The 16,373-nt window shown below is 37.5% G+C and overlaps 1 protein-coding gene across 1 annotated transcript in view; it reads right to left on the reverse strand.

The window, feature by feature from the left end:
• The window catches only part of LOC139117696 (atrial natriuretic peptide receptor 1-like), a 43,766-nt gene that overhangs the window by 16,941 nt on the left and 10,452 nt on the right, over positions 1-16,373 (reverse strand). The window contains 7 exon segments of the mRNA XM_070680941.1: positions 1,806-1,874; positions 2,442-2,553; positions 7,407-7,491; positions 8,758-8,896; positions 11,324-11,418; positions 12,898-13,033; positions 14,457-14,758. Of these exon segments, the coding sequence (XP_070537042.1) occupies positions 1,806-1,874; positions 2,442-2,553; positions 7,407-7,491; positions 8,758-8,896; positions 11,324-11,418; positions 12,898-13,033; positions 14,457-14,758 (938 nt within the window).

The raw sequence follows: 16,373 nt of genomic DNA on the forward strand, positions 1-16,373 counted from the left end.
ATCATGTCTGTTTCTGTGGCGGATTTCAGATGGCAATGTTGATTTTGGATACATAGGAAATCCCAATGAGTTATCCTTGTGGCAACATACACACATGTATCGTTCAAATACTTGGTGACCCCTTTTTGCACTTATTCTGAACATAGATGATGTTGATAAAAAAATCAGCAACCGACATACTGCGCACTAGATTTAAAACGCACAAACCCTGTGTTAATGGCGATAGATTACAAGTGCTCTCTCAATGGTACAATTGTAAACAATTCATGTCAAAAACAGAACATGCTTGATTATTGAGTAACCTTGACAGTCTACTCGCTGTTATTTCTCAACCTCAATACGATGAATGACCTAAAGATCCTCTAGTTGCTATCTCAAAACATGCATTTGCATCTTCTAACTAGAATATGTTAAAATGAAATTTCAATTTGAAATATCCAATATGTGATGGATGTTTTTTCGATGAATATTTGATGAATAACATTTTGACCGGATCAAAATAAACATTGGACACTGTGCACAGAATGCCTGTGTTGATTTTTTCAAAGGTGAGCATATGACATGATTTCTGGAGTAGAACAAGCAAGTGTATTTTAAAAACACAATACATTGATATTTTCAGCAAGTTGAACTTTTAGGTGTCAAATTTCATCGTAACATATAATTTGAAGAAGTATCTGTAACTGTACGCACAACGTTTTATATTCTACGCTATGCACTGTGCCTGCATGATGGGCTTGTAATTTTAATTTCAAGTTCATGGAGAAGAATAGGAAGATAGGTTGGCAGCTTTGCTTTATTGATCAAAACAATGAAAATATGATAAAACATTGGATATTATAAAACAACTCAAAGATGTTGTATTTTAAACTTAGCTGATAATGTATTGTATATGTTAATGTCGATTAAAACCCTCACTTATACTCTGAGTAGGTGGGTTGGGGTGGCACTCCTTTTGAAAACTGGTCATATTTCTGTTTCAGATACCCGAAAGATAGCATATGGTTGTCTGGTTTGTACTTGAGTACAAAGCCTTTGTCCTTCTTTCCACAAATAAGTGACTTGTTTAAAGAGAAAGATTGGGGCCAAGGTCAGAGTTTGTCCTTTCTATGATCCATAGTTACATTGTACCTGACTGAAAGTTTGCTTTTTTCCTGGCTCTGACGTAATGCACTTACATCTTTTTGCGATATTAGCACGACTTTTGCCTTCAAGTTGATGAATAAAGATAGTCACTCAGAAAAAAGTTCGCATCCTAAACGATAGTCTTATCAGGTACCTTTCTTCCATCTCATTTTCAGTCCCCCGTACCCTAATTAAAATTTCGCCCAAGATATGGAAATAAATTGGCAAACAAGCTCTATACGTAATATGCGCTTCACCATGTTGGTCACACTGTACTCTCTCCGTAGAAAGCATTTGGCCGTAGGTCTTCCTCGTAATACCATTCTAATGAAAAATTCTAATTTTACTCGTTTCGTAGATCGAAGGTATTTTTTTATTAAATCATAGAAACCAGTGGCAACTGTCGACTCCAATCAGCGTTCCTTTTTTACATGATTGAAAACTTCTCAATTCCCGCTATCGACGCTCCTGACAGCGCAGTGATCCTTAAAAAGCAATATTATTACACGTGGGTTGAAGCTACAGATGGTGTTCATGAATTATTCACGAATGCGTATCACTTATTCAAAACGGAGAAAATTAGAAAATGATTAGAGGAAAAATAGTAAATGATTAGAGTCCGTATACTAGGCTTATCGTTTCGTAGAATATTAAAGGAAGCAGAAGGAATACTCTCATACCTTGTAGCTACAAGTCCTGGTGAACACGTGATCGTTGTCGGTTGTCGATTTCAAGGAGACTGTAGATGACTGAGTTGAAAAGCGAATAAAAAGGAGAGAAAAAATTAGGTTTTTTACATATCTATATGATGTATGAATGTGTCACTTGCATTGATAATGCGGTGATCGATCACACATGTTAGTGTGCTTTCAATGTCAGCGTGAATCACCCGACTAGTTCGTTCCATTAATTATCTTGTAATAATTCCCATTTACTTGCCATAATGGGCGAACATGCGGACTGAAATTGCGTCCCCCAGCTGCCATGGTAACGATATTTGCCGGTTACAATACAAAGCGTGCTGAGCGAAAAAGGAGTAGCGATGCTCTCTACTGCTCTGAGCTGACAAACGAGCATTGAATCGAAATGCGACAGAAAAACAGCATCAGTGTTCGAAAGGGTGAATTTTTTACATACAATGATTTTTCTCAAAGGTATGTCAGGAGTGTCTCCAAAAGACCTTAGGTTAACACGTCCTAGAAACCCTAGAATTCTGATGAAACGCAAATAGTGCTTTGATGCTTGAGTTTTGTTGATTTTGTATTTCTGTACTCTAGCCTCGAGTCTTTTCACAACCCCGGTTTGACTTTCCATACCTTTACAGGAGTTTGTTGTGTCGTTGTGCCAATCTTTTGTCCGTGTAAGACCAGATCATCGAAATCTATACGCCATAACATGTTTGCAATGGCTTGCTGCAGTTTATATTTCCTGTAACCGAAGGCGTATTAAATAAAAACAAACTTTTGAATCAAGAACAGAGGTAAACTGCTCACAGTACTTCTATGTATGTATGTATGTATGTATGTATGTATGTATGTATGTATGTATGTATGTATGTATGTATGTATGTATGTATGTATGTATGTATGTATGTATGTATCTATGTATGTATCTATGTATGTATCTATGTATGTATCTATGTATGTATACGTAGGTACGCATGTTTGTTTGGATGGATGGTGTAAACATTGTGGACGAGCATCATGCTACATGCAAAGTGTATATGCACAGGTCGACAAGAATGTTAAAGGTCATTGCATATCTTGCATGTACTTACAATTGAAAGCATAAGTGTACCGTGAAGTAAAGATATTCTCAGTTTCTGAGTGAGCTCAAATCTGTATCATTTTGAAAGTGTCGTTGCCCATCGCACTTTTACACGAGAAACAAAGGTCTATTCTAGACATTCTTAAAGATAGTATTTACTTCTTTAGGGGTTTTCATGGGGGCAAAAGTCCCATTAAGTAATTGGACTTTCTATTTAGCCTTGGACAACCTATAGTTGCGTTTACAGAAGGCAAGTTTTCAACTGCAACATGGCTTGCTATCGTCATACAAGTATGGGCCGAGAAATTTTTGGCTCCCTAGCAAAGTGATAGTTACCAAAAATGCAATTTCAGTCAAACCTTTTTGGAAGAGGACGGATGTGTCCCAACATCTCTAGATCTCGTATAAAGCAAAGCGTGTCTTTATATTTTATTTCGCATGAAATGTCCAAGACCATTTCTCCAGGTATTCCGAACGGATGTCGACTTTTGAAGATATCATCTAAATAACGCATTGTTCCTGCCTTTAAAATTTTTCCTCTATTGTATATTTGCACAATCAGGTTTCGCAAATAAAAATAGTCGTACATTGGTGTGACAGGTACTTTGATCCAATCACCGGCCGGTGCCAGCGATGCTTTTGGAGCTAAGGAATTTCTCGCACGTAATCTTAAACATAGAAAGAATGACTTTCAGAACACACAGGAAAACAATGAACCTTTCACTCGTATTTTCTATTCAAAGAAACTTCCAAATTGTATGAAATGTTTTCCAATTTGAAACCTATGAGTACCTTCATATCAAAAGAAAGATATTGGTGTTTAGTTTTGTTATCCTTTGTTCAAGATGTTTCGCGTTAAGCTACAGATAGAATGTTTACGCAAAGTAAAGGATGATAGCTTCTATAGTAATGGCAGCAAATCCACACCAGAGTGCAAGACATATGATTAGGGATGATTCGCTCACATTTGAACCTCTAGTTTTCTGAAGTTTGGCCGAATCAAACGAAACATATTACAAATTAACTTATTGTCACTTTTGGGAGGAGGTGGTCATTTTAATTATGGGAAAATGGAGGGGGGGCAAGGTATTTGGTAAGAGAACTTGCGAGCCCTGAACCCGGGGCATTAATAAACTCATGTATTGGAGTTAACTCGAATCGGATGAGCAACTTTCAGTATAATCTACGAATGTGTTCTTTTTATTATCCAATTACGTGCACAATAATGTTGAAGGTGATGGGACTGTCCCCAAGGGGTAATTATTCTAGAATTTGTTTCATTGACACTGCTGCTTACGAGTGGCGTATGTGTGTATAAACAAAGGGACTCCACCGCGCTCTTGTCATTTGAGCACACATTACATGTGATTTGTAGTGTAACGATGAAATGAGAGAGCCGTACTGCAAAGGTCGGTTAAAGTGCAATTTCCTAGGTGTTTGATGAGCAGTGTAAAATTGCCAGAGTATCGATCTTGCGATATCGCCTGCCAGGAAATAATGTGCTCCTCTACTGCCCTGTTGTGTGAGATAAAACACTCATCTCGATTTTTGGCTGTAACCGATACGTGCCAAGGAAAGTTTGATAAGATATACGATACCCCTTCATGAATGCTAAATAGAGCCTTGACATTATAAAGCATTAATGGTCGCGCCTCTGATTCTTACACCTAAATAATCATGATTTCAATAGCCAGGCCTTGTAAAGTTCGCGCCAGACGACAAAGTGAAAGTTCGTAAATTTTGCTCATTTCGCACTGTGATGGTGTGAATTTACGTTCACATCCGCAAAAGCTCTCTGGATTGATGCCGTGGCGATATCTGGACGTCACGTACTGCAGTGGAGTCATATGTCTAGCCCGTACGACATGCTCATCTTTGAAATGATTTATTACAGTGTATTATGAAAGCCCCCAAAACCGATTGGAAACTCATCCCCATTTGGTTCCCTGGCCAAGATTGAAGTCAACGCATTTTGACATCGTCGACATTTAGCGCACAATTAATTCCAAATACCCGGCAGCAATGAAAGTGGAGCCACAAGAACTTGAATACTAAATGCTGCACAGTCTAATTTGTCGTTACTCTTCAAAACCTAGTCTACTGGATTTTTGGCGGAAAAGAATTTTCCAATGATGACATCTACAGTATTCAATCTTCCGAGTACCGCTGATCACCGTCTATAAACTGCCGATTTTGTGACTCTCCGGCGAACGTCACATGACAAAAGAAGATTGTGAAATATTAACGTGACGACAAAATCACCAAGACTTTTCCTTTGTAACGCAAGCAGTTAACGAAAAATTCACCGACCAATAGATAGCGTCGAACAACGGGACAATTCGGGTAGTTGGTGCCAGTAATACATGCATCAACATAGCAGTTTTATATTGCACGTAATGATTCCACGATCGATACAGATTATCGGCAGGTGGTTGCCATCTGGGATCCTTCAATAGAGGCATCCACCGCCCATTAAAAAGCCAATCATGCAAAGACCATGGGTACAAAGAGCTGCACTGGAGAACCAAATATACGCATTCTGAAATCCAATCCTTTTTAAACGATCGCTTATGTCGGAGAGAATTAAGCTAAACCCGCTGGACTTGTTTGCGACTTGTGAATTCTAATATGAAGTCTGAAATTTCCAAGGTCCCACTGACAAATGTTTATTTAGAAATATTTATCATGAATTCGAATTCGAAAACAATTCGACTGATAACAGTCTAGACTTGAAATAAGGGTGCATACATTTAAGTTGCATGTAACAGTGAAGCACGGTAATCTCATGGCTGGAACAACTGATCTAAACCCTTCAGATATCCGACAACGACAAGTTGATATTCTTGCTTCTGCTATTCCTAATTTGAAGTCAAATCACCCTGCGGAACCTATCTTAAATTTTTTGGCGTCATCCAAGAAATCTTGTCGGGATATGACGTTCGTCAAATAATTGAAAAAAGAAATTGGATGTGATTTTTTCTAGTAATCGTACGACCTGCTGCATAAACACTGTTTGGACCGATTATTTCGGCATTATTACAGTTTAATGGTCACCTCTTTCCATACAATCTGTTTCAAATATGACTTGTGTAACTAAAAGGTAATAGTTGGCAACAGTCGCTATCGATAGTGTTGATTGGCTGGAACATCATTTTGAAATGACGTCACTGATTTCTATCAACCACAATTTCTTCAGACGGTCGGTTTTTGTGTGCTTATTACTTACGTGAGTTGTACATGTTGTCCGCACCTTTTAGCTGTCCCTGGTTGAACACTTGCAAGAAAACGTCGTAAAATCTAAAATTTTTATGTAACTTTGAACTTCGTAAAGTATCTAGTGTATTCCGTTCTGTCGGAGGTGAATATTCACCAACAAAGGGGCGCTGCCGTTTTGGTCATTAATATACGTTACATCTCTTCGAATTTATTAAATGGTCTCGCATAATCCGATCATGATATTAATGTACTTCTGCCTTGAAATAGGTTATTTTTGACCCTTTAAAACGAAAGCATGCACATGTACCAATGTTTCTCTGACTGTATCAATATTCTTTTTGATATTTTTCCAATCTTTGCTCCATTTTAATGTAAAAAACGTGAGTTAGAACACCATGATATGTACAATGCTCATTGCTAGTTTTATCCCTTGTGATCATCCCTCCAAAAAGCCTTTTTTTATAAAAAATGTGAATTTGATCTCGGTGAAACACGTTCTTAATTGTGAAAGTTGTTAATCCAGAATAACGACACATTTTGGAATTAGCAGCAGGCTTTTAGCGAAATGGAACTTTCAATTTAATCAACGATGGATGGGGTCACTCCTCTGAGAAGCTGTATGTGCGACCATTTTGAAGATCATACTTTGATTGAAGGAGCAGTGTCTATTCATCTAAATCCAAGGCTGAAATTAAAATACCTAAAATGGCCGTCAACAAAAATGACACATTTTTGTAATCGATTTTGTGTTTATTTTAAGCACATAGTAGTGAAATGCCAAAACATACACCAATTTTTGACTATTCAAAGAATGTTATTCAGTGCTTTGGGCGACCAAGATTCAGATCCATTTTACCGGAAAAGAAAATAATGGCGTGCATATGCTCAACCATCCTCAGCATGAACGTAGGCAATCGTAATTAGTTGTCATATGACGTCAATGAAGTCATTCCCCTGAACCTCTCTGCGGCCACGGATGTGTAGTAGAAAAACTGACTGTATCGTTCGTTTGTTTTGTACATTTAGCTCTACTTCTGCCTTGAGTGGCCATGAAATACTTGGGAAATGTTTATTAATAATCAGTTGAAATTTCATCCTAATAGTGTCGCTATTGCTTTTCAATACCATTCAGCTGTCAATCAAATGTGGACGAAACCACAGAAGCATTAATAAACAGACGCATATCATTCACTCTGCCATTTCTATCAGTGCACCGAACTATCATACCAAAGTAAATTCTGTATTCTGTATTCTGCAACGTATACGCAATATCTATTTCAAAAAAAATCAATACGTACCTGTACATTATGACGATAATTCCTGTAAACCCAACCACTAATCCTGCAAATACTGTCGCCACGATGTAAATCGGATTTGTAGGTTCTGAATTCAGATATAGAAAGACACCATATGAGACATTTCTATGTAACACAAGTAATGTAGAACGTCAATTTTATTCCATACATACATAGCTCGTGCAGGAATAACAAAGCCAACACAGCAGATATGATCAGTAAGAACTCTGTAGACTCTCATAAAAGAAGTATAAAATGGATTCAATGTGCGTCATATTTACGCTGATTGTGACATACTGCATATACTAGAAATACTCTGTAACATCGTTACCGTCCATAATATCATACAAAATTTATCTATCACATCAGGCTGCCACTAAATAAACAACAATAAAATGCTACTTCACCGGGAAACAGAATTCACACAGGAGTCACACTTTTTAAAACAGCGATAGCTTAAGGCATGTACATGACTGTTATGTCAAAAGTACCATTTACATTGCATAGTGGCGTTTTTTATCTTGAATACGACTGTGAGATTGAAAACGCACTTTGATGCAGATTTCAAATAACAATCTTCCCTTTTACCATTGTTTACAATTGGAGATTCGATCATCTTGTAAACACAAAAATATTTGCAACTTCCAAAGAAATTTATAGGTTGTCCAGCAGAATTACTCTTGATACAAAGCCTAGAAATGTTAAGTGGAAGTTACATCCGAATATTCTGATGACATATAGATTACAGAAAATAATTCCTTTAGAGCTTTCTATTCTCAGACTGTACTTTTTGTCATCAGGGGATTGGAACTGTCATACGCATGTTTTATGAAAGTAAAGTGGTAAGAGATTTTGGTTTGACATTAGTAAGACCCTAGTCACATATTCTAAGTTCAGAAATGTTGTACCAGTAAAGTAGATTATATTAGGAGATCCCACTTTACCTGAATTTGTAATGTTTTGAATAGTTGTAGCCAAGAGTTACATTATGTTAAAGTTGGTGTTAAAGAAAGTCCTAATTTTAGTTACTTTCAAGAGTTTGATATTTAACAACGAGAAAATAAAATGTTTTATTGACATTCGAAAAAAACAAACGTGATAAATATGCAAAGAAATTCGGGAGACTTTTAAATTTCACAAATGCCCAATAAAAGAAATTTAAAGTTTGATATATCATGGTAATCTCAAGTACATTGTATCAGCTTTTTCAGTTTTCTAAATATTCTTTTGCTTGCCATAAATATTATTTAAAAGGTGAAATGTATCTGATGGTCAGGTTTCAAGTTTAGTCTTTTGTGATAGGAGCTGCGTAATCTAACTCAAAGTAATCTAGCGCAAATAATGCAATCCTCACCTTTTTGCGGACAATACTCGTTGAAAAAGCCACAAATAGGTTCGTCCCTCGGCGGTCCATCCAAACCTCCCGGCCAATGAATTCGTCGACCAGGAACTGTCTGATAGATCTTGCTATATCCAAAGTAATTAGCCACCACCTGAAGAACAAAGAGTAGAGCCTTCTAGGTAGATTTGTACGACTTAGAATAAAAAAGCGTTTACCGAATTTAACCTTCATAACTCAATGCATTGAACATGCACAGGGTATAGCGAACAATTTATGTTAACACTTTAGGTAGTCCGCGCCTCGAAAGTGAAAGACTTAAACTTTTGTCCAAACTTTCCTTGCGGAATCTTTCAACCATTCTCTCTCAAAATAAAGAATAAATATCGGGGGTCATCCTGAAAAGTTTTGGTACTAGAGAAACAAATAACTCAAGATTTACCGATATTTAAAATTGAAAATGGCCGCCATTCCTGTGTGTACTCTCTGGAGAAAAATAAATTTTCGAATTTCGAAACACTAACCCGGCAAAAAAGTATTCTTACACCAAGAGCTTTAAAATGAACCCTCACAAGTAGTATATCAGAAAGAATTGTAAAAGTTTGAGAGTCCGAATATGTGTCCCGAGGCGCGTTCTACCTTAAACCATAGCCTGCAACTGCACTATCGCTTTGGACCATTGCAAAGCTCGAAATAAGTCTATATACTCAAGTTAACTTTTGCGTACAGCAAGGTTGTAAAATAGGAGTTTCTGATTGATCTTAAATCTAAGTAGTATATTTTTGCATCATAAACTGTCAATTTGAAGTTTAGTCATCACAAGGTAATGTCACAGTTCTAGGTTGAATGTATTTGAAAGTTACAATTATTTATTTACGATTGTTATTGCTAGAAACTGCTCGCGCACGGTTTTGCATTATGCACGATATATTGGCAAGTGTTTTAGAACAGCATGGGGACCATTCATTCAATATAGGATTCTAAATGTACGATTTGTGTAATAACTTCAATGTGGGAAGTAACTAAAATAATCACGCCAGCTTAAGTTTATGTAATGAAAGACTATTGGCGATGCGTTCTCAACCGAGGCCGCTGCAACATTGCAGACATGCAAACAACTACTAAAGGCTGATTCATATTGTATCATAGATATGTCTATGACAGCGAATAGATCAATCGGCATAAATTTCACAATGATAGGAAGGAAGCCAGACTATCACAATTTTCTCCATGTAACCTGTCCCTTTCAAATAGCATGGAAAGAATTTAATCAGAACCCACACCTGTAATATGAGACATTGGATTTTTTATCAACGCAATGAATCTTCTCAGAAAACGCTAACAATCGGATTTGGAATACCTTATCAACGATTCTTGATCAATAGTTTGTTCGCCATATGAAACTGATCAATGGCAACTTAGGGAGACTTGGACTAGTCGGTTATTGATTATCCAATCTTTTGTTAACCTTTTACGTTTTTCCTTTAATTGAAATGACATACTGTAGAGAGGCACTGTGTGGCATTTGGCATCGAATAATTTGATGTTCATTATCGTGCAAATGTACGACAGAGGAGCAGGACTAGTTATTTAACCTTTTCATCGTCCCAGAAATTTTTGTTCTAACCGTTTTGCTAGGACAGAAATGACTCTCTACAAGGATCTGAGGATGAAAAGAAATAATGGGATGCGGAAATAACTCCGAAAATCCTTGCAGGCAGTATAGCAAGACTACCGTTTTGCGTATTTTAAGTAGAGTACGGAGGGGATAGAAGGTTAGGTATAAACCATTAATGTGCAAATTTTGTTCTTTGACAGAGTACACTGATCTTGTTTGAAGAGAATACAATTGTATTTGTTAATGATGTTGTTATTATTTGGTTCTTTAGACTTTATGTGCACACGATTAATGCGACCCATTTTCTTTGAAATGTTCCTGTTGACAATTAAATTAAAGTCCGGTGTCGACCATAGAATTCGACATTACAATTTAAACACTTGGTATTTCGATATGAATGCTGGAATAGAACGAGAAACTTATTTTTTTACAAATAGAACAAACAGGTTCAGTGTAATTTTACCCTTTGATTTTGAGGCAAGGGTGTTTATTAACTCGCAGCTCTCTGACAAGTACCCACTATCAATACTTTGTTATAAAATGAGGACGGTACGGCATCGTGATTCAGTCCAAGCATCTTGTGAAATTTCAAAGACTCGTTTAACACAGCGCTGCTTTTAGCTTCAAGTGTACTGTTGTCATTTCCTTTCCCGAGGGGCGGGCATACGTGTTCTTCTCGTCCCTTGTTCACAGTCACAAGGCAAACCGTACTCTCTGTGCCCAAGTTCAGAGGTTGCCATAAAGCCATTATGGTGATAACCGGGAGGGCACATTGTATACATTTGATATATATATATATATATATATATATATATATATATATATATATATATATATATATATATATATATATATATATATATATATATATATATATATATATATATATGCTTGCAAACGGAGTTTTAAAATACTCACGTGTTTTGGTCATATATGACGCTTACTGATAATATATGTGGTTACCTGGAATGTTCCGTTTTCTACGTCGGTCATGTCGTACATCATGAAGTCAGCGTCTCGATCACCATTCATGTCTATTGTTATGTTGCCTTGGATACCTATAAACAGAACTATGCATTAAGTATTTGACTGATTTGCAACATTCTGCTGAATTTTTAATATCATAGAGTTCTCCGTCGTGGTATAGTGTCAAGGTACATTGCTAGTGACAATTTGTTTTGTCGACCGTCAATGGCAATAAAGTAAGAATATGCCATTATAGACTCTCTACATCTCTTCAGGAGGCCTCGAGGCAGCGCCAATAATGTGCTCTTCTTGTACAGTTTGCTTCAAAGCTGAATACTTCAAACATATGACAGAAGTCTCGAAACAGAGTTTTTTTTCTATAATCCATGTGTTATCATTGATTTCAGGGTATTTCTCGTTGTTACCCTCTCACGTTTCGCATACACACAAATTGATGGTTTCTTGTTGAGTCGACGGCCTTATTATTTCTGTAGCTTATTTAAGGCCATGGCACCTTTGAATAGGTAAAGGGAATATCCAATTCCGCCCTGCAGTGCGCTACAGCATGCACATCCACATCAAAGTTTGAAAATGAGGACCATCAATGCATCGTTCTGCATTTGGCTACAACAATGCATTCTTTTCAGCTTAAAGGGACATTAGCTGTAACTTTTGACTAATTTTTCACTACTCTGTTTCAATGTATCAACTACAGAATTTTACTATAATCCGATCTTCATGGCCAATGCCCGGTGTCCTGCTTGCCAACACAGCCTGTATATGTGAAATGACCATTGTTATTGTTGATATATGTATTCTAGTCCGGACCTGAATACAAAAGTTAAACAATAACAATGCAGATTATACTCATATCGGGTATATTTATGAGCTAAATATTAGGAATTTCTCCATGGTTCAAGGATTCAAACCAGAAACTACAGATGGTACACAGAACAAACAAAATAAAAATAATGACCAAAGTTACAGCTAATGGATCTTTAAAAGAATCTGCAGTAGGGTCATGGTTTTGTGCCGTCAGCCTCACTTCTGACCTTGCGGTAACCCTCGCTCGATAACAGGGCTTTTTAAATTATCTCTCTTTAGCATTTTTGTCCTCAACGTTAAGTCATGATGGCATGTGCGTGCTTTCCCCCTAATTTTCGCACAGCTCTCTACAAGCATTTTCATGTTACTTACACGTCCGCCGTTGCAGTTTTAATACAAACATGTCATATGTTTCCATGTCCTCGCCAAACACCGTGGCGACGAATCAAACATTCGGCAGTACCTATGCCGCTATTATTATTATCATTAAAAAAAGAAACCTACAAACCTATTGAAAGAGTGGAACCTTTGCCGAGAGTGTTGAGATGAAATTGCGCTAAAGGTAAAGTTCATACTTATAGGTCTTTCAAAGGGCATCCTGTCATTAGAAAATCACGACTCAGTTCGCCCGAAGATCTAACGAGCTGGCCCACTTATTGTTCTGCTACTATGCTCACAATCGTAGACAAACTTAAATCAGTACTTGATCTAACCTGTCACACTTCCAAACACGAAATCCTACTCACCTCTAAAAGTTCTTCCGTACAGTCTCCTAACGAGGGACTTTCCGTCGTACGGGTCACCGCCTTCCGCTAACGTCTCATTGAGCGCGATGGCGTAGAGAATTACAGTGTCATGTGCCATGCCGGCTAGGACAGAAACCTGTAAGTAAACACACGGTATTCGATTAAGGTCCTTTTTGCTGCGATTAAGCAAAAGTCAACTTTATCTCGAAAGATCGTCAATTTCCCGAAAGGCGATTCTTAGCGTACCGAGAGGTTCCTGGTTACGGAAACGCGTCTGATTAACTTAACTGGGGAATTTTAGTTGCCGGTTCCTTTGATGTTGGCAAATCATGTGAGAGAAAATGGTCGCATTTCATCGGGAAATCGAAGCACAAGCACAACGTTTGAAAAGGTAGATTGTTCACCCACATTAATGCTCGCAGTTTGCCAAGAGCTAATGATCACTGAACCATTTGCGTACATGAACTTTTTAAATTAACAATAGCCCAGGCGATAGTATCTCTAAATTTCCCACCGAAATGATTCATTAAGGTTATATAGCACAATGTGTCTGAATTAGTTTCTCTACACGGCAAGAGTAGTACGAAGGAACACTGGTACTTGAAACTGTGACATACTTTCATTAAAAAAACAAATCTCACTCTTTCTCTCAGTCCTTCTCCACAACTAAAACCGTGTCAAGAATGGAATACCTTGAGGTAACAACAGGAAATGTCTTGCACTAGAACCAGACACATGCTTAGCACTGCAACTGTTCAGAACAAATCTATCACTATGTTGATGTTACATGTTTTTACCGGTTTCCCGCTTATTTCAATAAGCTCATATTACAGTAAAAAGGATTTTGATATTATAGAATCCACTGAACGATCTTACTTCCCAGGTAACGTTGAATTACAGGCGGAGATAAGTTCATGATATTTGTACTGTACTATATATCCAATGATATATTTCAGGGAACCCAATCTGCGAGTTTTTTAAAGCAAAATAACATGACATCCATGATTTAATTTGAGATAGAATTGAGATCGATATTGAGAATATTGCTTAATTATGAAATCATTCAAAGGCGATATATTAATAATCAAGACATCTCTCATCCATATGTCTTGGTTGATTCTCCGCAGGACTAGTTTGGGATGTTGTTTATGGCCATTATCTGAAAATAGTTTAGTCTATTTCATTTTGCATACTGCAACTAACAGTCCCTACTAAGTAATTCGATAATGTTTCCAGATTGATTAAGTTTCTTATAACGCCGGGCGACGTTATTAGTCGCCAACGGTAGTAATATTTTCCCAAACAATCGCCGAATCGGAACCCAATATGTAGTTTTCAATACCGGAGCATAATGCGCCAATCCTGAACGCCTGGGGAAGTTTACGGTGACGTTATGGTTAGTTTAAAATACATGGATCACTGACGTTTTCAAAGAACATAATATAAGTTACACATAGTGCCTTAGGCTCGGAGTTGAATTTGCGATACTAGTATACATGCATACTCTCTTGCAGTATGTTTGACTACTATAAACATTGAATGTTAGACGCGGTGGCTACCTCTTCATCATCGGCGTATTCGTATCCAAATTCCGCCTTCGATCGCCTGACCATGTCCACGGCGAAGTCGTTGAACTCTTCGGTGTCCGGACGGTAGAAGGACAAGATGAACAAGGCCTCGTAGGCCTTCTTGGCCTCTTCGTTTCTTCCGTCTGTGCCGTTCCAGGAGAAATCACCGAAAGTTCTCTTCAGTTTGAAGAACTCGATACAAAAGAAGACGAAGTTACCGTTGATAAGGCCCAGATCGTACGCACTCAGCATGAATTTACGAACGTTTTCTCCCCTTGCGGAAATGAAAATTACTGTGAATAAAACAGAAAAAAAGGAAACAAAATTGGTAAGACATTAAAAATTGAAGCTGGGTAAAGGTGGCATAATATCTCATCCAATAACACATCTGCACTATTATAATCTACAATAAATAATAATATATTTTCTACAACTTAACATATTTGAACAATTTAACTTTTGTCATTTGTCGGAAGATCATCAAAGTGATGCTCTCCACCGCTGTGGGGAGTGGACTATTGAAAACATCGGAGTCGCATTTATGTACACGTATGTAAACAAGAGCAACTGAAAAATATACTGGAGCATTCTTGAAAGGCAAGGCGTACTTTCCATTTGCAGTCCTCTTCACCTTACATTCGTTGTTACACATCAGTACATTAAGCATAGCCAGTAGACTTAGTGCTCCTTTTACTCAATGCCTTGATGTAAAGCAAGGTTTAATACGGCGAGTGTATTCAGTGTGTAGCATAAAATCAGCGCGTTTGTATCGCGGTTGCACTACACCGGAAATTTCCGAAGCAACGATGTGTATAACACGGCGCAGGAGAAATCCACCGGGGGTCATTGGTTCGCTTTTCGGGTAATTATCCCTCGCGGCAACCCGTGTTCTAAAGCGTTCGAGGTTTTATTAGATTAAGCTGTAATTATACCATCTGCAACCACCAATGGCCATGGATGATCACAGAATAGGGAAGTCTGCTTTTGCTCCCTGTAAGCCGTCACTGGGAAATGACGTCACTGAAGGACAACGCGAATTATCCGTCAATTATCTGTGGGAAGGGTTTAATGGTTATCAATGGAGAAATAATGAAAGCATCTCGAGTGTTCTAAGATGCGACGGCACAATTTATAGCCGGTCACTCCGACAATCACCGGGGTATCTAGTGTTAATATGCATTGTATGATTAACATTTAATGAAGTTGAATTACTCACATTCTCTGTCGAGCTATTTAACAAGCCTAGAAAATTTCTACGTTAGCCTGAGATATGGTTTCTTCCCCATAGTTTTAAAATACACCAAACTATACCGGTTTCCGCCCCATGCCGACGAGTATATTTCGGCGTGATCTGCTGGATAATAATGTAAATTTTTAAGTCAATAGGAAGAAGAACTTATTACTGTATTGCAATTTTAGCTATCAAACGTGAAATACTGTGAAAGTTCCTCAGTACCATTCTGATAGATTAATTTTTCTAAGTAGAATATTTCAATACAAAAGTTACTCTCGGCAAAATATAGATTCACTATCCCCAAAGTCACCTCAGCTTGCGCAGAGGCCAGGGAAGATTTAAGTATCAATCGACAATATTTGGCATTCTTTGCTTTGTGATTAGAAGTATGCACACATGTAAATAATTTCAAAGCAAAACGGACAGAATTTCCTACATGCACTGATTTCCTTTGTTATTCCTTCTTTCCGGTCTAGCCAGATTACAAGTTCTCTTCCGGGTAACTCGGTTGCTCATGCAAATGTAAACGATAAATAAATAAATAAACAAATATATAAAATAATTAATGTATGTATGTATGTATGTATGTATGTATGTATGTATGTATGTATGTATGTATGTATGTATGTATGTATGTATGTATGTATGTATGTATGTATGTATGTATGTATGCA

Source organism: Ptychodera flava, chromosome 18 (genome assembly GCF_041260155.1).
Source record: "Ptychodera flava strain L36383 chromosome 18, AS_Pfla_20210202, whole genome shotgun sequence".
NCBI classification, from domain to species: Eukaryota; Metazoa; Hemichordata; class Enteropneusta; family Ptychoderidae; genus Ptychodera; species Ptychodera flava.